At 39.0% G+C, this 23,372-nt stretch overlaps 1 protein-coding gene across 3 annotated transcripts; it reads left to right on the top strand.

Annotated features, from left to right (window-relative positions):
• Window positions 1-11,884: 11,884 nt before the first annotated feature.
• LOC113009178 (beta-mannosyltransferase 2) lies at window positions 11,885-23,085 on the top strand. Of its 3 annotated transcripts, XR_003270124.1 has the most exons (7): window positions 11,885-12,194; window positions 12,338-12,393; window positions 13,701-13,811; window positions 13,935-14,003; window positions 21,765-21,860; window positions 22,083-22,184; window positions 22,412-22,477. XR_003270124.1 is itself a non-coding variant. In XM_026147353.1 (6 exons), exons 2-6 carry the CDS (start codon window positions 12,352-12,354, stop codon window positions 22,499-22,501), a joined length of 408 nt encoding a protein of 135 aa, XP_026003138.1. In that variant the 5' UTR covers window positions 11,887-12,194; window positions 12,338-12,351; the 3' UTR covers window positions 22,502-23,085. The 3 variants fall into 3 exon arrangements, 2 of the variants coding, with proteins under 2 accessions (XP_026003138.1, XP_026003139.1); XM_026147353.1 differs by lacking the exon at window positions 22,083-22,184 and having other exon boundaries at window positions 11,887-12,194; window positions 22,412-23,085; XM_026147354.1 differs by lacking the exon at window positions 22,083-22,184 and having other exon boundaries at window positions 11,887-12,194; window positions 12,332-12,393; window positions 22,412-23,085.
• Window positions 23,086-23,372: the final 287 nt, after the last annotated feature.

The following is a 23,372-nucleotide window of genomic DNA, read 5'->3' as shown; positions in this document are numbered from 1 at the left end:
CCATCTTGTTCAACTTCTGCTCATTTAGTATGTCTTTGAAGCATTTCTATTTGCGGATGTTTTCTTTAGTTGCAGTGCAATTGAACTCTCCGGGCCGCCATACTTACTGTAAGCACTGGCTTCAGTATTTTGTTCCAAAGATATCACCAGTGCTTGGCAAGTTACTTTGAAAAAGTAATTAATTATAGTTACTAGTTACTTCCTCAAAAAGAGTAACTGAGTTAGTAACTGGGTTACAAGATTCTAAAAGTAATTAATTACTTGAAAAGTAACTATTACGTTACTTTAAAAAAATGTTCAACCCTCTGGGGTCCAGGGTATAATTGGCCATTTTTAACTACTTTTGATTTTCCCTCCACATTTCACCTTTAAAAACTATTTACTTTGCCTTGTTTGGTATCATTCTTTTCAGCACAACCTCACATGTCTGGATTTACAGTTATCTTTTCATTTTGATGTACTGTACTAACACAATTGATCTAAAATCAGACAAAAAACATAAAATCCAAGTAAAAAAAGTTTTTTTTACTGTAACAACCACAATGAATCATATTTCATAACTTTAAATGCAAATATAAATTGTCAATTTTAATTGCAAGTTAAGTCAAGTTATTTGCAGCCATTTACCTTTTAAACTATTTACATAACAATCAGCTGTTCTGCATTCAATAAGATGCCACACAAATTATTTGTGCCACAAGGAGAACATCACAGCCTGATACCTGCAGGTCTGACAGCAGCAGGTGTATCACTCCTGTTTCTACCTGGAGACAGCAGTCGCCTCATTGTTCTGAGACACAACACAAAACTATCCACAACACATTAACTACACACTCCAAACACGCTAAACGTCACAAATCTCTCACATCTCAAAACTCGCTCTCTCTCTTTTTCTTCTGTCTTTCTTTCTCTCTCTCTCTCTCTCTCTCTCTCTCTCTCTCTCGCCTGGTGTTACTCCTAAAACTTCCCCCTCGTCCTAAACAACCAAATGTCATGTTGCCATATCGTTTTTGATTGGTTAACATGGTACATTTTTCCACCAACATGAAACGGCTGTTTTTTGTTTATTTTGTTTTGTTTTATTTTGGTCATAAGCAGAGAGTGCTTGCTAGCGCTGTCCGTAGACAGTAAATACATTCATCCCGAATGTATTGAGGAAAAAACGCCGCGTATATATTGTTTATCATGACTCTGGTTTTACGTGGCCTATCAACACAATTTAAAAACTGGCACATTGTTGCTTTGTCATCTTGAAGTGGTCATGTGATTGGCTTACCATGACTACCTCAGTCAAACAGCAGCACTCATGCGATTGTTTTGCCCCCTTAGCTCCAGGTGTTCTACCAAAAAGTGATCGTCGTGCAGAAAGTGATTGCCGTCCGCAGGAACGTGGGCAGCTGCTTAAAGCTGTAGCGCCCAGATTACTTACAGCTACTTTTGTGCAACTGATATAAGATGCGGTAAGCTGAACACAGCTCAACCCTTCGTCTAGCATTAACCCCAGTTAAAAAAACAAACTGGTTCTTTCTTTTTATCGTTTCTCTCTGTAAGTTTAGACTGGAAGTTAAAGCAGGATACTTGCATCACAGTTACAGTTTTTAATGCAACTCTAATTCAAAACCCTCTAAAAACCAGTGATTAGTCGCACCACCCAAGCTGACTCCAGTGTGAGAAATTAATGTCTACAGTCATTGTGGCAAAACATCTTTCTAAAGATAAATTTCTTTTCTTATCTTAACTCTTTAAGATAAGAAAAGAAATTAATTTTAAAAAATGTGGTCTCCCCTCCTCCACCCACTCTTTCCTCTTATGAGCCTATACATTTTTCAGAGAAGGAAATTAATCCCACAGGATTTTTGCCTGTGTGGTGTCTTTTGTTAAGCAAACCTAACCCATGTGTGTTTCTGTTTTCCGCTGGTGGATGATTCACACCCATCGAAATCTTTGTATGTGTTATTGCATGAATATTTTGGTTGGAAATCCACCGAGAATACAGATTGTGCTCTTTTATTTTCCTCTGGTTGGGAGCTCAAGTTTATACAGCTTGTGATATGAAGTGGTTGAAGCTGCATTTGAAAATATAAAATCCTCCATGTCTGATCAAGTATGTGTAGATCTACAAGAGCTTTTGAAAATCACTGATTAAAGCTCCACAGAAGTGATGAAGTCTTTTAAATGTCCACATTTCATTCACAAATAAGAATTTATATACATGAAATAAAATAAAAAAGTTGTCAGGCAGTTGTCTCCATTACCGATTCTTTTATTCCCAGTTGTTAAGAGTGCGGGTTCTTTGGCTGATCTCTGTAAATAGAAAAGTAAAGCAATGGAGTCTACATGCAATGACCAGATTAAAAAAATGCAACTTTCTGAATAAAAAATCTCCAAAAAACATGACAGGGTAAAGTGTCTGACAGCAGTAATGGAGGTTAAATGCATGCTAATAGATCAAGAGGCACTTCCGTAACACATGCTGCTTCATGTCCCCAACGGATTCAAGGTCTATCATTCCTGTTTTTATAAAATCTCTCAAGGCCATAGAACTAAATCCTTTGACATTTCAAATGACATTCTATACACTAAATTGCTTTCATTAGGGTCTTTTCTCATTTTTTGTTATAAATGGTTTATGTTTCTTTTTTACTCTCTGTGGAATCAGTACTTTTTGTACTTGTTATTTTAAAGACTTTGCACTGTGTCAAGTCCTACAGAATTAGTCTTTTTCCCATGCCACATCAAAGCCTCATGGAAGACAGTGATGGAAACATGAACCCTGAGCTTCAGAGAAGAGACAGATATCTTCTCCACAGTACTCCTGTTCCCATAACTCACTGACATAATGTTATTTTAGTTCCTGCTCGAGAAAAGTCGTGACCCAGGAACTCTAAATGATACCTCGTAGCATTTTCTCACTCTCTGACTGGCCTAGTTTCAGTCATAAAATATTCATGTTTATATTTCTTAGTAACAAAAAATGGAAACATCACTCCTTTGGGCAGATTGATCACTATAAAAATATCATACATTTTTCTGCAGTTCATGCAGAGATGGTGTCATTAATCACTGAGTCTCGCTACCAGACAAACTAGACTAATATGTATATTCATATACATTCATCTTACAGCACTGAATGGAAGATTGATATTTTGATCAAACATTTTTTCTGAAAACCATAAATACATTAATTACATGTTGACCTGTAGGTCTCTATAACTCTCTAGTCTGGATGGTTGGGGTCATTTTTAGGGGCAATATAAAAAATTTGGAGGTCCAAAGTAGTTCAAATATAAACTGTTATTATTAAACAACTCATAGATCATCCAGAGCAACCAGTTTTTAGCCACAGCTGAAGTTTTAACTAGTCAACGCTGGCTCGAAATAGCGATGTGTTTGTTGAAACTTTCTCAATGTCTATTTGATGAATTGTGTTGAAATTTCATAATGAAATCCTCTGCGTAATTGTGTCACAGGAGAAAGGATCAAAATGTAGAACACAGGATAACTGTGGTTGTCTTTGTTGACTTGTGGCACCACCTTGAGGATGACAGCAATTGAATTTCGGAAATATTATACTTACCATAGTTAGAAATAAGGAGAGAATTCTCCCTGTAAAAATGAAATTTTCAAAGAGTATTTTCCAAATTCTGCTAAACAGGAATTTTTAACGCAGGCTTTCCAAAAATCCTTGTTGGATCTTATTTTGGATGCTTACATTATTTTAATTTGAACACAAAAATAATCGATGAAGTTATTTCACAAAATGTATGGTATACCCACCCCTCTGATGCTACCAGTCAGCTGTGTATCCATTTTCATGGTATACAACATGATGACCCAGATCATTTTGCTGCTGCTTGAGGTTTCTTTCAAATTCTTTATGATTCCTTCCACTTTGACAAGATTCCCAGTTCCAGATACACTGAAGCAGCCTCACAGCATAATCCTCCCCCCACCATGTTTCACTGTGGAGATGGTGTTGTTTCGATGGTCTCCAAACATAAGTAGCCTCTCTGTGGCCAAAGCGCTCTAGTCTCATCTCATCTGACCTTAGGACGCACTTCTGGTATTCATAATGTTTCTCCAAGTTATCCTTAGCATAGGTTGTGCTGTATGTGTAAGGTGTTTCCCCTGCATAAGTGGAGTTTTTCTTGCTAGTCCATTCCTGTGCAGGGTTAAAGTGATTGTCTTCTTTCTTTGAGACTACGTTTCCCAACTTGGCTAAGTCATTGGCAGGAGTTCTGGGGTCTTTAGACAAATCTTCCACTAGTTTTCTTTACAGGCTTTAAAATCTTTTGCTTCCTACCTTTGTCAGGCTTGTTTTGTGTTGTGTGCCTCACTTTGAATTTCTTGATGATAATTGGAAAAGCTGTAAAAATGTATTTATCCATCTCCTGCTTTGTGAGCATCAACTATTCTTTTTCTTGAATCTAAATATATTTTTTGTTTTGTTTTTTGGCATGATCCTTTCCCAAGTGACTGCTCAAACTACAGAAGTTTTTGCACTGTGTGTAAATCCTGTAAAGTAACCCTCAGCCTTGACTTGATTTTAAAACGTTTGCGCATTACAAAGCTTCAACTTAAGCTTAAGCCCTAAGCAACAGACAGTGAAATCAGACCCTTGGGAAAAACTGAAAAAAATTTGATTGCCTCACCTTAATATAATCTTTTTTTGTTTGTTAGCATACCTTGTTAGCATGCCAAATGGCAAATTAAAATGGTGCACATAGTATATATTTAGGGTTGCCAACCGTCCCTTAAAAAAACGGAATCGTCCCGTATTTAGAAACAAAAGTACACGTCCCGTATTGAGCTAATAAGGGACGCACTCTGTCCCGTAATACAGTGAGAATCAAAAGTAGTCTATAAATGTTTATGGAATTAACGCTTTGTTTGAAAACATAATTCCCAGCCCCTCTCCTGCTTTGTGACCAATGAGCTGACAGCACACTTATGACAATTCGAGTATGACAATTCAGATTGCCGCTCATCTCATTGGTCGAGGAAAGGTCGCTTACGGAGAAAATACCGGAAGACAACAGATGACCACAACAACAAGCATGGCCAACAGGGAAACAAACGCCGACACTGCGGTGCAAGTCTCGGACGACAGTACACCTAAAGCTGGGCAGACACTGTGCGATTTTTTCAGTCACGTTATTCAGCTCCTGCTCAAACTGCACGATTGACTCGCAGGGGTTAGAAGTTGGTAGGTCACGATGCAGAGTCTCACACTATACCGCCCGATGCTCTGATGCGACCTGAGTGCTCACACTGTGCCTCCATAAAATGAAGGTTATAACAGAAAATCTGTCGCTCGCTCTCTCTGTCTTTCACTCACACAGACACGCACACCACCACCATCAACTTTGCTAAATTGCTAATGAAAAACATTGATCAGGCAGCTGTGATTGAGCAGCAAGTAAATCCAACTATTTTCACGGTTGTTGTGGTCATGGTAATTTTGTGAGGCCACATCGAAAAGGCTCGGATGAGCTTTCCAAAGTTCTACAAGTTGTGCCTCCATCGCTTGTGTCCAGATCACAGACTACACAGCCGTGCTGCTCCATCTTTTTCACCGACGTTTACGTGTTTGCGCGTGAGCAGTGTGAGTGGCTGTGGTGACACCCTCACAAGCGATTGATGATCGGGAGCTGGTCGTGAGGTGTTAATCGCTTCTCGTTACCCCACGTATACTACACGATGCACGATGAAGGCCAAAATCAGGCCGATCACCAAATCGGTCGCACGACTCAAAAATCGTCTCAAAATGGGCCAAAAATCGCACAGTGTGAGCCCAGCGTTAGAGCAGCAATGTTTGTTCGCTCAGAGAAAGAAAAAAAGGCTGCAAAAGTACAGGGAGGAATGGGAAAAGGAAAACACCTGGCTGGAAAAGTGCACGATAACACCTTTAAAGCGCACTGCACTGTGTGCCGGCACACTTTTTCCATAGGCATGCTTCTAGTGGTGGGCACATGAAGAACATGAGGGGCGTGAAAGCTCAGGGAACCCTTAACCAATTTTTTGTCCACCAGGCCACGGCAGAAGCAGATATGGTATGTAAACACTGGTTTGTTTGTTTTTAAACCCTCTGGTAAAGGTTAATATCTGCAGTGAATATCAGCGCTATGTGGCCAGAAGTGTGATAATATAATTTATTTTGTGTAATAAACAACTGCAAGGATAGATGATTACAACAAATAGATCACTAATACATAAAAGTAATACATAGATGAATAATGATGATGAGTTATGATGCGTAATCATGGGAACAAGCGGGTTTACAAACAGGAGCAGCTGATGAGCTTTAGAAAAGCTGAAATAATACCTCAACTGAAGCCAATTGTACTAAATGCACTATATGTGCACTGTTACAAGAATGTTTTTCGTTCTATTGTTTTCTATTAATTTATATAATTTTAAGTTAAGCAGGACAGAGTTCTTTTAAAGAAAGATTTACTTATATTCTCAAAAGTTAAGCAGGCTTCTGTTTAAGAAAGAGACCTGTTTTACTGTGTTAATGTTGTCATTTTGAGCTAAAAATAAATGGCTAAATGATCATTTGTTTCACATATGGTCATATCACAAAGAATATGCATCTGCTTAAATCAAATTCAAGTCAAATGGTTAAAAAATAATTTCACACACAAAAAAAAGAGCTACAAAATTCACCACACTGGGAAGGGTGAACTGGGTTGCCCGGCTCTGGCAACGACGTGTCCCTTATTTATTTTTCAGGGAGTTGGCAATCCTATATATATTATACCTGCTAATCATTGACCCGGCAGATTCATCAGTATGAGTATGTTAGCATGCTCATGAATTAGCCCAAAGCACTGTTTTGCCAAATAACCTGACAGCTCTGAGCTCTATTTATCTGCAGCGTCTCCATGTTAGCAACACAAACCAAATTCCTTTTAGCTAAATTATACTTGGTTTATTGTAGCCGGAGGTGTTTATGAGAAAACCCTATCAGAATATGAATTGAACATCTAAACATCATAACCCGAAGAAACACTGAGCTGGCAAACAAATTTAACATGTTCAGGTGTGCTCAGTCTTGTGTTGAACTGCATACTTTAAATAGATGAAGATGATGATGTAGAGATATTGGAGCCATTGGACTGAATGTAATGAGATGTCTTATGCAGGAAAAATAAGCCCAAATACATGCATGGTTATTTCAAACATAGTTTTTTTCTGCTGGGATTGGGATGATGTTCAACACAGCCTTGTTAACGCAACATCCAAAGAAAATCACCCACATACACATCCTGCCCTGACAGAGATTGAGGTCAGGGGATTGTCCAAACAGTGCCACGCCAACAACAATCTCATACAGTCAAAACACTATGCTGCCTGGGATAAGATAACAGGATCTGAAATCAGAAATATACACACATAGTAAATACATAGCCACAAAATTAATTTAGCTTTTGGCATGGGATGCAAGGAACTTAAGAAGATCCTTGCATCCTATGAGTTGCATTGTGAGCCACACAATGTTTCAACTGGTCAGTTTGTATCCACACATTGATGTACATGTGTAAAAAGGCAAAAAGGGGATATTCAAATCCCTGTGGTCACCATCTGTGGGCTCACACAAACAAGCACATACTTTCACTTGCACTGTAATGACTATCCTGTGGGTGAGATGCAGTCCACTGGGGCCTGGAGCTATGCTGGACAAATGTATACAGATAGGAAGTTAAGCCTCTTGCAAAGCACGACTTAGTGACAGAGGGATCAGGCGTTAAGACATAAAGCATGTTAGGATGGTTCATGACAAGAGCTTTTAAGAAGGGTCACTCCAGTTCAGCAACACACTCACATCTAAGTTCACTCAAGCATTAAGACATTTCTAATGTAAAGGAATTTGATAACTTGATTACTTGAAGGTTATTTCAGTTAACCGCTGTGTTTAATAAAACTTTACCATCAGTATTTATCTGCAGCTGTGGATGGGTGGATGGCTATCACTGAAGAACCAAGAGGACATTAAAATCTCGTGAGAATTTTGGAGGAAGTTGTAGGATTGGAGTCTAATGTGACCATATTTAGACTCTGGGGATTTTTATTTTATTTTCGTTTGTGTGCCTTTGTAGGGTTATAAGTTGAAAGTTCTAACTGAACTACTGAACAAAGTCGATTCATATTCATCGTATTGCATTTTTCTTTCCAAGCACATCCCTCATCCAGTGACGTAAACTAAGAATATAAAGTGGATAAAAACTACAATTACTTCTTGAAGAGCGTCAAAGTGTCTCAGGTTTGTGTTCAAAAGCTAGGGGAACATGTGCTGACAGAGACTGACAGATTGGTGTTATACTAATGTTGTGGTAAAGAGGTAGTTAAGCTCTCAACTTACCTGCCAATCTGCCTAAGTTCCAACACTCAGCTGCAGTCATGAGCTTTGGATAATGCCCTTGAAAATTTGGAAAAAATTAGTAGAGTCAAAGAGCAATTTGTGCATTTACAAAAAACAACCATTACAAGACAGTGTGGAAAATTATTTATCTTATGTGACAATATAAGTTTTGAGGTTCGATTAGATTTTATTGCTTAAGATATCGCAAGCCTGTTACAAGTTAGTTTAAAGAAGCCAAAGCTGATACACCATGTAGTACTATAAAATAGTTGGTCTTCACACAAAAAAATAAATAAAATAAAATTCAAACTTAATGCTTTAGAAAAAAAACTTAAACAAGGAAGCATAAGGAGCATCAACTCAGTTCAATTTTCAACAATAACAACACAACAAAACTAAAGATTTGACGTCAAAATTCTGGCTAGTCTTGCACTTGGCAGTGAAGAAAATTTCCTCACTGATTTTTTAAAATCATGTAGAAGTTATTAAATTAAAGCATGTAGGCAAATATGAAAAAACGGAGCGATTGTGGCTCAAGAGTTTGGAGTTTGCCTTGTAATCAGAAGGTTGCTGGTTCGAGCCCTGGCTTGGACAGTCTCAGTCGTTGTGTCCTTGGGCAAGACACTTCACCCGTTGCCTACTGGTGGTGGTCAGAGGACCCAGTGGCGCCAGTGTCTGGCAGCCTCGCCTCTGTCAGTGCGCCCCAGGGTGGCTGTGGCTACAACGTAGCTTGCCATCACCTGTGTGTGTGAATGGGTGGATGACTGGTTGTGTAAAGCGCTTTGGGGTCCTAAGGGACAAGTGCAGGCCATTTACCAAATATAAAAATAATTTCATGAAAGCGAGTATACATTTTGAACATATTTCATTTCATTAAGAACATTGTCTGTGTTCACATTAGCGAACTCATCGGTTGGAATTAAAAACATGCCCTCGTCAGGCATTTGCCAGACAACTGCCTCATTTTTCTTGAAACGACATTCTCAGACATTTTGGGAGCCTCCAGGGAGAAGCTGTAGGATGTGACAGAGTAGAAAGACATCTGGGCTACCTTGGTTAGCCTGATGCCACTGGTCAAAAAAGGATGGGAACTAGAATCAGAGGCCCAGTGGGAGTTTAGCATTCTTCCTTAAATGATATACACACCCAGCCTGTGCAAATGGTAAGTAAGTACACTTTGTAACCCACTCTGTTCTGTAACCTATAGTTATTAAGTGAGGAAAATCCTAAAACAGAAGTTTGGTTCTGTGTGTTTTTCCCCACATGCCCATAAAAGACAACGTGAAGACTTGTTCTAATAAAAATGGATTACAGTGGCATGAAAGAGTCCAAGAGGGCAATAATGACACTGACTGAATCCATGTATGGAGAAGCATCTGTTGTGAGTCTGGGATGAGATGGAGCACAAACAAAATACTCAAAAATCATTGCAAATAGTGATTGTGTGAAAGACATTTGCATAACCACCTCTGATACTTTAAGTTGGATCACATTTCCTTATGCTGTATTTCAGTGGAGAAAGTTGATGAATATCCAGAGGTTTTGTATTCTTACGTGATTGGTGTTTGATTTCAAGATGTTTCTTGTTTCTAAGCCGTACCATGATATTATTGTCATTATAGTTATTTCTTACTCATTCCATCCAATATTATGATCAGGACTAATGCAGTTAGCATGTAACTGTTAGGCTGTTACAGTGCTGAAGGATCATCGCCTTTCAATTATCGTTGATTATAACCAAATGTTTTAAACAGGACAAAGCATGCATGGCTTTCATTTAGACTGTGCGGGTTTCAGACTCGCATGCAGGCATACTACAATAAAAAGAGGTCTTTTACTATGTGATTTTTCTCTGTGACTTTGTTCCTGGGGTCACCAACTTGTTTAAAGCTTTTTTTTATAGCTACAGTTATATTTGTAAAACAGCAATTAGGGGGAGGACAGAGGACATAAACTATGGCAGAACGAGCATTAGAGAGAATGACCATCAGCCTTACCAGTGGAGGTAAAGAGAAAGCTCAAAGACGAGCAGTGAAAAAGCAACAAGCAAAAGGAGCATGAGAAAGAGTCTGTTCATGTGGTCCACAGAAATAAATTTTTGTTTTTAAACCTATAGTCCATTGGTGTGAGTTACATAGTAACCCCCCAATTTGGTGGTCAATTTATCCTGCACTTACCAATATCTACCTCTGACATGTCAGTTCCACCGTCGCCTTGCATCGTTACCTGCAATTCCAACCCCTCCGCCACCTCGTCATCCACCTTTGGCTGGATTTTATTCAGCAACCCCCAATTCCATACCATATACCAAAGAGTGATGAACTCTGATGCATAGACACCAGACTATAACTGTATTCTGCTGCTGTACAAATAATTTCAAAGTTGAGTTGTCTGAGGGAAATTCAAATATTTGACATTATTAAAGAAAACTAAAAAGAGGTTTAATGAACTATTACCAGGAAGTTTTTGTAGTTCTTTATTATTCGTATATCACTGTTTTGTTATCTGTGGAAAGTTCCTGGCAAATAAAGTTCAAAGTTCATATAGCAGTACAGACTGTACATAAAAGACGGTTTCTGGACTTTATAGTTTTAAGCATTAACACCATGTTTATTTTTGTTGTTGTTATTGCGTTTGATTTTATTAAGTAACAGAATAATAAAATATCAGAACTTTACTTGTTAAAACTGAAGCACAAACTTGTTGAATGATTTGTGTCAGATTTTTCATGAGAACATTTTAATGCCAGAATGACTTTGGAGGTAGCCTCAAGTGGTCGTTTTAGGAGATGCAGTTTTTGGTGCATCAGTATCGGCTTCATTCTTCAGTCCAGGAAACTACTGCGATCTGTTTCATGCAAAATATCTGCACTGAAATTCATGCCTTTATCGTGTTTTATAGACAGAATCCAATGTCTCATTGAATCTGAATGAGAAATTGGAAAGGAAGTGATCCCTGCTGTGAAAAGTTTCACTCAGCTTTGACTTCTCTTGGTCACATCTCCTGATCTGAATTGATACAGCAACAATGTAACAACACTGTGGTAGAACGTGTTCAGTGGAAACACTCAGAGCCTCAGTGCTGCATATCCATCACAGGAGCAGCTAATGTGGCTGTCAGGCTCCTTTTTAGCAGCCTGCTGAAAATACTAGTAATTAAAATAACAGAGTATCATGAACTTTACTCATCCCAGATGGGGGAGGGTAACACAGCAGCAGAATGCCAACTGCAAAGACAAATGAAGCTGTATATTTACAATGCTGACAATTATTTTTGACCCATGTGGGCATATTAAAATGGTACTTTTCTATACCTGAGGATACAAAGATTCATATTTTTTATTAAATAGTTAAATTAAATGATGTAAGCTGTTGGTTTGTTTCGATTAGCATACAGACTAAAATGTGCCTGTACCTTTTTAAAAAAAAACAAAAAAACAAGGGTAATTTTTTTTTTTACTTAATTCTTACTGTGTGTCATCGTGGTTAAGATACAGTGACCCACGAACTTTAATTTTTAAAAAGCGTCACCTATTTATTATGCTCTTCTTGGCTTCCTGACTTTTTATTAGCAGGATAGTGGCAATTCTATCACTGCACTGTGGAAATGACCAGCATTTAAGTGTTGCACTGTTACTGTACAAAAACGTCCATGACTCCGATCGTCAGCTTTCTGTTGGGACTCTGAGCTGAGTAAGGACACATCTGTGGGTATTCTAAAAGATTGAGCAGAAGAGGAGGCAATTAGAGCGGGGTGAGAAAGATCTCAAAACACACTGAACCCGAAAGAGTGTGTAAAAAGAGAGGACACAGTTCTTCTTGACCTACAGGTGAGTTGAGCTAATTTCTGATTAGCTATTTAACTCTAAATGCTACAAAGTTTTCACAGATTTTGAAAGAAAATTAAATGTGTGACATAAAAGCATCACTGAGACTTAATAAAATGTGAACATCTGTGTGTCATGAGCCGCAGATCTGTTGTTTAAGATGACGCACGAGAAGAGGTTTCAAGGCATTCCCATGTCAAAGGTAAGTTACATGCTGCTGGGATTGAAGACTCATGGGTGTAGGGTTGAAAGTTTCTTCATATATTTATTCTTCACCAACTAGATAGATAATTATCCTCAGATAACATAAAGTAGAACAATTCTGAGAAAAGCCAAGAAAAGAAACACAGTAAATCAAATAAACAGTTTCCATTTCCTCGGTGCATTTGTTCCACATGTGTATTTGTCATTTGGGTTGAGATCTTGTGAGGCAGCTGAGGTCATAGCAGATGTCATTTAGTGTCATTTTTATATTCATGAGACCTTTTGGTGATCCCAGTAAAAGGGTGACCTAGTTATGAAGCAGCACTTATCTCTTGTCCCGCTGTCCTACATATTGACAATGTCCTACATTTGACTGTTTCAAGTTTATATAAGTGAACATTTGTAAAACCTGGATTCAACCCAGTGAATATGAAGGAAGCAGGGAAGGCAGGCATCATGGTAAAGTGCAGGTTTATATGTCTTTTGCTGTCAATAAGCCCAAGGGGGAAACAGTCACCAGTCACGACAAAGTTACAAGCTATTCAGACCTTCCAGAAAATGTAGTGGTGTAAAAAAGTTAAAGTAAAAAAATAATCTCAGACAAGAAAAACAACATGTCATAATTAACATGTTAGAAAAACCAATGAATGGCTGCATCCCGACTCAGGCAGCAGGCTAGCAAAGTGAGGCAGTGGTTAACGCTGTGGCATTACAGCAAGAAGGTTCCTGGATTGAAACACTGATGGCAATTCTGTGTGTGTAGTTTGCATGTTCTCCCTGTGCCTAAATTTCCTCTGAATGCTATGGCTTCTTCCCAAAGGCAAGTAAGTTAACCCTTATGTACTGAAATCTGATGACTTCTTAAAGTGAATTAAAATACACAAAAATAAATGAATTTTAAAACTTTTCTAAAAATTTTATACATTTATTTTTGTATTTGGTAATTTTACCCAAATCAAATACCTACTTGCCAGTTCTCTAGACAAAAAACATTTAGCATTGTTAGCGTGCATCACTGGACATTAGCATCTAGTCATGGGTGTTGCACTTACAGTAACATATGTGGCATAAAACTATGAACAGAAGCTTTATGTGAATCATAAAGTGTGGTGTGTGTAAGAATGAATGCCACATAGAAATGTAACTTCAATGAGTCTCTAGTAAGAAATAAATACTGAATACTGAAATACTGAAAATATCCAGACACCACCAAGGGACTACTTTTTCACCACTTCACCATATTGCCTGTGTTCCAGCATTGACGCTGTTTCATGACACTCACAAAAGCCACTTTTCTGGTTCTAGTCAATGAGAGGTTTGTGTAAAGAGGAGGACTATGCATTTCTGAGAACATCGGAAAGGACAGAAGGAGCGGCGGCTTTAGGGAACGACTGGAGAGACAGGAAAGAAGAGAGGGTATGGCAAGTGCGACCGAATCAAATATCACACCCCAAATGTGCACAAATTTCATGTATATCCATGTGTTTGTGTGTGTGTGTGCTGTGTGTGTGTGCATGTATGTGTGTCTGTGTGATTTAGGTCCGCAGGCGATTAGAGCAGGAGCAGCAGGAAAAAAAACGACTCAGAGAAATAGAGGAGAGCAAGAAGGTGAGCAGACGCGTGCACACACATACACACATGACTGGATGGTTCACACTCTACAAGTCCATACATCTGCAAAACAAACATAGTCTTCACTTCCAACCTTTGGCACAGCATGAAGGGTTGCGCTAACTGACAGCAGCTTAGGCTCAACAGCTTGTACTTGTTTCTTCTTAGAAACCACATGCCTGTTACACACACATACACACACACACAGGTTGGACACAGGAGCCAAGCAATAGTAACTGAATGTGACCGGTGCTGTGATAGATCAAGCTGGCCATCAGCGCTATTTATTGGAAACCAGGCACTGTTTTAGCCTTTCAGAGTTTAATAATTGAATGTTCTTGACTGGGAGGATGCTTTCCATATCACTTTTTAAACAGCTTTTTCAAGGGTTTTGTGTGAAAATGATCTTCCTTATTAAGTTATTAGCAAATACCAAATGTGAAGTCAGTGTTTTTTGTTTGTTTTTTTATTTCCTTCACTTGTGAGGCACACACACTGTGAAGGTGACTCATTTATTCACATTTTAAGACGGCAAGCTTAGGTTTTCGTGAGACCAGGTTGTAGTAATCAGTCTGATGGAAACAGAGAGCTGAACTATCAAGTAGACGGGCCGTGGTGTGACGCCAAATCAATGAGCATTAATCTACCGTTGAGGTTCACTTTGTTGCTCAGGGCAAAATCAGATCGACTTCCTGGAATTAACAGTCTAGGCAACACAATTCTGGCCCTCTGTCAAGACTGCCAGGGTTTATCAGTCGCTTTGGGAGAGCATGTAGACACACACGCAGTAGAAGAATGAAATAGACATTTGGCAGTATGAAACAAAAGAAAGTGGTTTTGCATTGATAGTACGGATTTATTCAAAACACAACACAACACATAAACAGTTGCCAAAACAGATGGACACTCTCATGGACTTGGAATGCAGCATACACTAAACAGCTGTGGACGCTTTGAGCAGTTGCCCAATTTTTGACAAGAGCGTGTTAAGGTCAACAGGGGACGAGGGCTTGCTGTTGCTGTCAGTGTTTCTGCTTCTCTGCAGAAAAAATAAAAAGACAGGAAGCTGATGACAACATTTACCCTGATAGAGTAGACAGTCACTCTCACAGCAGTATGGAATGTACTTTCTGCTGAACCCTAACTTAACCCAGAGCCACACATCAAAAGTACACACAAATGTGCATGGACTCAGTGACTTATGTCCTCTGACATGTGCACAGAGAACACAGAGAAACATACAGCCAATGCAGAAAAGCAACCTGAACCCAAACAGACCTCCAGTCTTCATTAAACAAGGGTTAATCTGTATAAAATGTCACACGTGCTCACCACTGGAATGTGTCAGTCGAGCCATATGAATACCAGAAAACCGTTGTAATGTTGACAAGTCAACATGGAGATTTAAGTGAGTGCATTACAATGAATTCAACCAAAATAACCAAACGAAAAACTTAATAGATGGGTGTCTTTTGTGGAAAAAATGGGGCACGCTCAGGAGCTCAGTGAATTCCGAATGAATTGGTACTGTGATAGGATGCCACCTGTGCAAAAAGTCCAGTTGTATATTCCTCACAATTGCACTTGTCGTGAGGAATTAATTCAGCTGCATCCAGGACTTACTGATTTTTATAGCCTGGTCTCGGACAACTGAAAGTCCTTGAAAAAGGACTTGAATCACCAAGCAAAATGCAAAGTGTCAGATGTAGTGGTGTAAAGCATTTCTCTGGAGTGATGAATCATGCTTTCCTGGGAATCCAAAGAACGAGTCTGGGTTTGGTGCTTGTAGGGAAAACGGTACTTTTACTGACTGCATTGTGCCAAGTGTAATGTTTAGTGAAGGAGGGATTATGATGTAAGGTTATCTTCAGGAGCTGGGCTCTGCCCCTTAGTTCTTTAGCATACCAAGACATTTTAGACAGTTCCAGACTCACAACTTTGTGGAAGCAGTTTTGTTGATGGCCCCTTACTGTTCCAACATGACTGTGCACTGGTGCACAAAGCAAACTCCATGGATGATTATACCTTTGGTGAAGAAGAACTTGACTGGCCTGCACAAAGTCCTGACCTCAACCAGACAGAAGACCTTTGGGATGAAATAGAGCAGAGACTGCAGACCAGGTCTGACCTCTGAAATGGGATTCTGGAAGAGTGGTCAAAAATTCCCATAAACACAGTCCTAAACCTTGTGGAAAGCCTTTCCAGAAGAGTTGAAGCTGTTATAGCTGCAAAGTGTGGGCCAACATGGTATTAAACCCTATGCATTAAAAATGGGATGACACTCAAGTTCAAATTCAATTCAATAAACTTTATTGATCCTGAAGGTTGGCCCCAAAGGAAATTGGTGAATGCGTGTGAAGGCAGACAAGTGCATACTTGTCTGCCTTCAATATTGTGCATTTCCAAATTAGTTCTCTGAAGTTGGGGCAAAAAGTTCTTGGTTTAGAGCCTGTTTTTGCTAAATTATGTACTATTATAGGCAAACTCACTGAATAGTGATTGCAAGAACAAGCAACATTTTTTAAGTCTTACATAAGCATCTGACATCACCTAAATCAAAGGCCTTTGGTTCAGAGACATGGAGGCAGTTACAGTGGTAGTACTGTACTACTGGCTACATTAGATTCTTTTGTGCTGCTCAACTTTGGCGCTGCATTAAAAGTCCTTAAAAAACACCACACACATACAAATTATGAATCTGTAGTGAAAATTCTGAAAACCTTAGCATAGTTCATTGCTGCATGCATATTGTTCATGTTACAGATCATACCGTACATTAACCAGACCTAGGAAAGCTGCTGTTTTCTTTGATGAGATGGGGCAAAATGGAGATCATCTACATCTTGTCCTTCACATTAAATAGGACAGGTACCATCCTGATTGCTACCAGGTGACACTTCATAAGCCAGAATCCTTAATGGTTAGGAGGCATTCTGCTGTCCGACAAACCGAACAAGCAACTGAAATCTCACAGAAAAAACATTTCGTTTTATAAACTACAACAGGCTAACTTACTTATTTTATAGTTCTATATAACATTATTATCACATTGACCTTCAGAACCATCTATTGAGGAATGTGCATTTTTCCTCTTCCCCCATTCCTTTGACAACCTGAAAAAAGTCATAGGGTGCAGCATAAAAACAGGTCAGCTACAGCATCCTTTTATATCTCTAATTCTAACGCACGACGCAGAGCTGATCTTCAAAGACATGGCAACATGTGTCTGGCATCTTTCCTTCTTGAAGCAAACTGGATAGACAGACTTCTGACTTCTTCAGAGTTTCCTAGTTTTTAGATTGAAAAGCTAAAATATTAATTAGCAATAGGACGCATTGAAAACTCCTGGAACCAATGGAATTTGCTGAGAGCCTTTGTCAAAAGTGATGTTTTGTTCATTGCCAAAGTTGTCAACCTGAAGTTTATCTGAACACAAAGCTTACCCCTTACAATATAAAGTGCCTTGAGGCGACTGTTGTGATTTTGCGCTGTATAAATAAAACTGAATTCAATTGAAAAGAGGAGATTTTCGTGTGGTGAGGGTCTCACTCTCAGTACTTAGTAATTAACTAATGATAGCTGTATGCAGTCTATTAGCTCATATTTACTGTTAACTCCCCCTATATGTGTTGAAAGCTATTCCTTTGGGTTTTTTATACAAATAATGTCTGCATGTTAGTTCTGTTAGTGATGGAGTTCACCTTTCTTCACCTTTCAGTTCCCGCAGCATCCTGTGGGAGTACGTTTTTATTTAGTTTCTTTAATGGCTTATAGCATCTCCAGTCTTCTGCGAGATGACAGACCAACGTTAACCAAGTGTGACCTTCCTCCAAATATTTGTTCTTTTATAGTTGACGTCCAAACTTTGGCGTGTTTCACACATGTAGTGCAGATTAAAATGCTTATATAACTTTCCTGTGAAATACAATAATTATGACCTTCTGTCATCTAGTGTCATCTGCACAAGGGGGGTGGGGGGGGCATGTAAACTGCTAAAAACAGAAAGAGAGAGAACGCACATTTGTTTACATATTTCTGTAACTTTTTCCAAATTATTAGTGATTACTAACAAAAGCTGCTGTGACTCAGTCTTGAGTGAACATTACACAGAAAACAGACAGGACTGTGCAGCGATCAAAACTTGATTCCAGCCTTTGAATTGCAGTTAGCAACTTTAAATTTCATACTATGTACATCTTTGTACTATGTGTTCATTAGCTGCACTTTGACTGCTTTCAGGACACATTTAACTAGAGCCAAGATGAAGGTTAATTAGGAACTGCGACCTCAATTGACAAAATGTCAAATTTAGTTACATTTTGTAAAACAAAATGTAACTAAATTTAAAAACAATTTTTTTTAAAAAGAATGAAATGATTTGAAAATCTAGATCCATTTCTTTATTCTCAGTACAAAAGAAAAAATATTACATGTTTAAACTAAGAAAATATTAAATTTTTGAATAAAAATATTAGCAAATTTTGAATCTGATCGCAATAATACATATCAAAAAAGCTGGGGGAAATAAAAGTTAATTGGCAACAGGTCAGTAACATGACTCAGTATAAAAAAAGAGTCTTTTTGAGAGGCAGGGTTTCTCAGAGGTAAAGATGGGCGATTTTGAGAATAATGTTCCCCAAAATAAAATTTTCATCATCTCCAGTACTTGATGTCATTAAAAGATTTGGAGAATCTGGATAGCTATGACAGAAGGAGCAAGAGTAAATGGGCAAATTTAGAAGATGGTGGACCTGCTGTGATGGGGTTTGGAGACAGTGGCAGTGACAGTTGATTTTGGATGCTTGTGGTCTTCAAGCTCTCAGGCAGGACTGCATTTTTTCTGTCTTGGAAATCGCAGCATGGGCCCAGGATCACTTCCAGAAATCATTGTTTGTGAACACAGTTCTCTGCACCATCCACAAATGCAGGTTAAAGCTCATTTAAAATGGACAGAGGCAAAGTGGGAAAACTGTTCTGTAGTTAGATGGTTTGAAATTTGAAAGGAGTTTCATTTTAAAAAGCCTTCATCTCTGATTGTATGTGGGTATATTAGTACATACAGATCTGTCAGCTTGCACATTTGGAACAGCAACAGCAATATACAGTTTTTAGAACACATGCTCCCATCCTGTTGATGTTTTTTTTCTTTTCAGGGAAGGCCTTTCACATTTCAGCAAGAGAACACTAAACCACACACTGCAGCTATTAACACAGCACGGCTTTGAGGTAGAGTCCAGGCGCTGAACTGGCTTGTCTGCAGTCCGGACCTTTCACCAGCTTAAAACATCTGACTCATCATGGAGTAGAAAACACAGCAATGATGCACGGGGACCATTGAGCAACTATAGAATCCTACATCAGACAATAGTGGGACAACACTGTGCTCTCAAAAATACAGCAACTGGTCTCTGTAGTTTCCAAATGTTTTACAGCAGCGATCCCCAACCTTTTTTGCGCCACGGACCAGTTTATGCCCGACAATATTTTCACGGACCGGCCTTTAAGGTGTCGCGGATAAATACAACAAAATAAAACTAGTACCGGTACCGAAAAAAAGAAGATTTATTCATAACACACGTGAAAAGACCCAGGAAAACCGAGTAAACGATAAAAACGATAACAAAATAACGCTGAAAACCGATAAAAACCCTGAAAACCATACATTTCATACCTGAGCCTCAACTCTCGCGGCCCGGTACCAAACGACTCACGGACCAATACCGGTCTGAGGCCCGGGGGTTGGGGACCGCTGTTTTACAGACTGTTGTAAAAAGAAGAGGGATGCTGCATAATGATAAACATGACCTCGTCTAAGCTGTTCCAAACTGTGTTGTTGCCATCTAATTCAAAATGAGCTAATATTTTTCTTAAAATGGTACATTTTCTCACTCTCACGTTTAAACTTATATATGCAAATTCGTTTTAATTAAAGAAATTATCAGAAAGTTTACCAAACACTCCTTTTTCCCAAAATCTAAATTTTCTGGCAATTATTTCATAGTTCAGACTTTAAAAGGTTAATTCAACTAAAAACTAGTACTACTACTACTACTAGTACTAGTACTAAAAGTCACAGCCGGCAATTTATTGCTTAAACATGTATATTGTAATTTATTTCATTTTTTCAGGGTGAATGTATTTAGTAGAGGTCTGAAAAACTGTGTTTTTCCTGTTTTGTTATGTATGTATCAAATGCAATGTAGTTGTTGTTACAGGGTTAAACATCCAAAATCTAGACCTGCCTTTACATTTTCCAAAACCATCCATCCAGTGGAACAAATTGGAGTGTTTGCCAGGCTGATTCTGGCCCTTATGTTTAACACCCCTGCTCTGTTATAAAGTTTCACTTTAATTGGAATGAGACTTTAAAAGTTATTGAGACCATAAACTCAAAGTATGTAAGAGGTTGTAAAGCCTGTGAGCAGCAGGGCCATGGAAGTTTTACTTCACAGACCTGGAGGTTACATCCACGTGTCCGCCTGTAATTCTTCATATAAGCAAGTACATCCAGAGAGGAAATAAATCTAAGAAAAAACAGTTCAGAAGACAGAAAAACAGAAAAGATACACAATCATTCTCACTTAATCCTCCATAATATTTTGAGGCTCTGTAGGATTATTTTGATGGCTAAAGTTCCCCTGGTACAGTGATATAACAGGACATACATTCTGCTGGGCTTGCACCGCAGAGCCTTAAGTAGGCGTGCTTGTGTGTGTGTGATGAAAAGTTCTGGGTCTGCTGGCGGGTGTGTTCCTGACCTCGAATTTGAATCTCTTGTTGAATCTCTTGGATCCAATTTCCTGCAGTGTGTTTGTGTGTATTTTTAAGTAGAATTTACACACATGTGTGTGAGAGAGAAGGCCGATGCGAGTTGCGCTCAATGAACAGCGTCTGTCATTAATTAACGTTCCCGTCATGCTGTGTGTGGGTCTGGGGAGCCGTAATGTTTAGAGGAAGTTGATGTGAGCGAGGGAGCCATTTGCTCTAATGTCAGTCAGTTTCAAGAGGAAGACTCGCTGACACATATGGAGTGAAGGTGAAAGCAGTTACACAGTCAATGCGAACACACACACACACACACACACACACACACACACTTCCAGACAAACAACCAAGACATTCTTTCTTTAAAGGCCTTTGAATGATTATGGAGAGGGATATGGGGTAGCACTCTTGGTGCAAATTTGCTCAGACGGGCGATCACTGACAAGTTGACAAATTGAGTTGATTATTTTCCGTCTCAACTCCACTGACAAGTTTGTGGGAGCAATTTGCCAAGTTTTGATGATTGTGGAGTGTCATTGTGAGGATCAGTCAGAGGGGCTTTGGGTTGGGTTTGGGTTAACCGTCAGCAGACGTGTTACTGTTGTAATTATGAAAACTACGGATGTAGTTAAACTCATTTTTCATGGCTGATTAAGACAAATGGAGTATAAAAAGGCAGTGCCAGCTGCTGGACTACTCTACATGGAATATTGCTTGTAAGCAGGGTACAGTTCAGATTCTTTACACTGACAGAATGGAGAGTTACACTTAAGATCAAAGCAGCCTGTATGTGGCCCACAGTGTAAAATGAGTTTGACAATTTGTTACCATGCAGTATTATTCCATGTACTTGGTTTCCCCAGTAAGAACCACTTCCTGTTCTTAACATCTGATTTCAAAAGGAATGAAGGGATTTCACAAAACCAGCAGCTAAGACAAATGTGTCCATCTTTTATATATAGTCTATCTTAAAACTGCATTTTGGTCTTTCAGGAGAAAGAGCAGCTGTGGCGCACTCATGTAGCAGAGCTGACCTCCAGCCAGGAGAAGACTCTGCAAGACAGACTGGCAAGGCTGCGCAGATTCAGGGTGAGGATGACAGGCAAACACATCCAGATCTCATTACCAACTGTTGATGTGAAAATCATGCACCTGCTGTTGTTTGATGTGGTTGCTGTGCTGAAATTCACATTAACCATACGAGATTCAACACCACAAAGCGACAGCCTAAGCAGCCGCAAAGCTTCTAGAGTTTCACTGCTCCAGCAACACAGAAAAGCTTTTTTTTTTCTTTCTTTTTTTTTTATAAAGGACATGGAGTTTATGAGACACTGAGCGGTCATGGACGAAGTCATCAAGTTACAGAGCAGTTACAATTTAGGGTCATTGATCAGGTGCTGGATAAAGAGACTAGTGAGTAGCTTTGAAGCGATATTCATGACTTTGTCATTATGTCATTCATTCTGGTGCCAAAAGATCATTGATCTGTCTTTCAGTCAAATATCACTATCAGGGGGTTTTTTTTCCTATGCTGGTCAGGTTTATGCCATTGCTGTCTACACACATATTGTGCACCTAGCAATCATCAAATGTGTAAGTGTTTAATGTTCAAACACTCTGAGTCTTTTTTTTTCATGCAGGAGTTCCAGAAGAAGGTGATGGAAGAGGAGTCTGGAGAGGAGGGTGCACCAAGCAGCCAGGCAGTCAATCAACTCCTCACAAGGATGTAGATGCATTAAAGGATAATCAAGAAGAAGGCTGACCGCTGCTTTAGTGGCCAGAACATAGCATTCTAATGCAAATATAAATTTAACAGTCACATACTGAATGAACTACTTTAATCTTTTAAAGTTAGTTATTGTATCTGACAGTGCTTCTTGGGGATTATACCAGAGATTGCTGTTCTTTTCCTCAAGTGTTTCAAAAATCTTGATACACTGTAACAAAGAACTGGTTACATTGTGATCTTGCCTAAATGAAGCATGCATTCTCCTTGCTGTTGCAAATCAGCTGGCTGTTTGTCTGGTGTGACTTTTTTGGGGGGGGGAGGGGGGCGGACTAACAGTCAAAATGTCTCTAGAATTCGTCACAGTGCAGCTCCCTCCAGGATATCCAAGAAATAGATTGTCAGCATCGAGTTTTGTTTCTCTTTAGAAAGTTCAAACCAGCCATCAGGCAACCAGACATGATGGAAATGTTAAACGTCTTATTTTAATACAGTAGACACGACCGAAGGCTGATTAAGGAAGGGCGAGTTTGGGAGCCTGTGCAGCAACTTGTGCTCACATAATATTTGACTGTTCCCAATACATTTTCATCCCACTGTATCGCTTCTGTTTCTTTTCTTTTCTTTTGTTAAATTCTTATATTAAACCGCAGTTGTCCAAAGGACTACTGAGGCTGCCTCATGTGTTATCAGGAGAACATAGCCTAGTTTGAATTAAAGGGAAGGAAAAAGCCCAAAAGAACATTCAGAAAGACAGGCCCCTGAAAACTACTGTGAACCTGAAAGTAAATTCATTTTTTCGTATGTCTTCTGGTCCACAGGTCAGCTTCTTAAGTGAGGTATTATACCCATACTTAAATCTTCAGCATGTTAAA

The sequence above is a fragment of the Astatotilapia calliptera genome, chromosome 17 (assembly GCF_900246225.1).
Source record: "Astatotilapia calliptera chromosome 17, fAstCal1.2, whole genome shotgun sequence".
Taxonomy (NCBI): Eukaryota; Metazoa; Chordata; class Actinopteri; order Cichliformes; family Cichlidae; genus Astatotilapia; species Astatotilapia calliptera.
Note: the sequence above shows the minus strand (reverse complement) of the source record. Positions and strands in the feature narration are given on the sequence as shown.

Bases quoted from the DNA above. Each gene is read 5' to 3' on its own strand.
- LOC113009178 (XM_026147353.1), top strand. From the start codon at position 12,352: ATGACGCACGAGAAGAGGTTTCAAGGCATTCCCATGTCAAAG. The intron at 13,812-13,934 runs GTATGGCAAGTG...TGTGTGATTTAG, and splicing joins GAGACAGGAAAGAAGAGAGG to GTCCGCAGGCGATTAGAGCA. The intron at 14,004-21,764 runs GTGAGCAGACGC...TTGGTCTTTCAG, and splicing joins AAATAGAGGAGAGCAAGAAG to GAGAAAGAGCAGCTGTGGCG.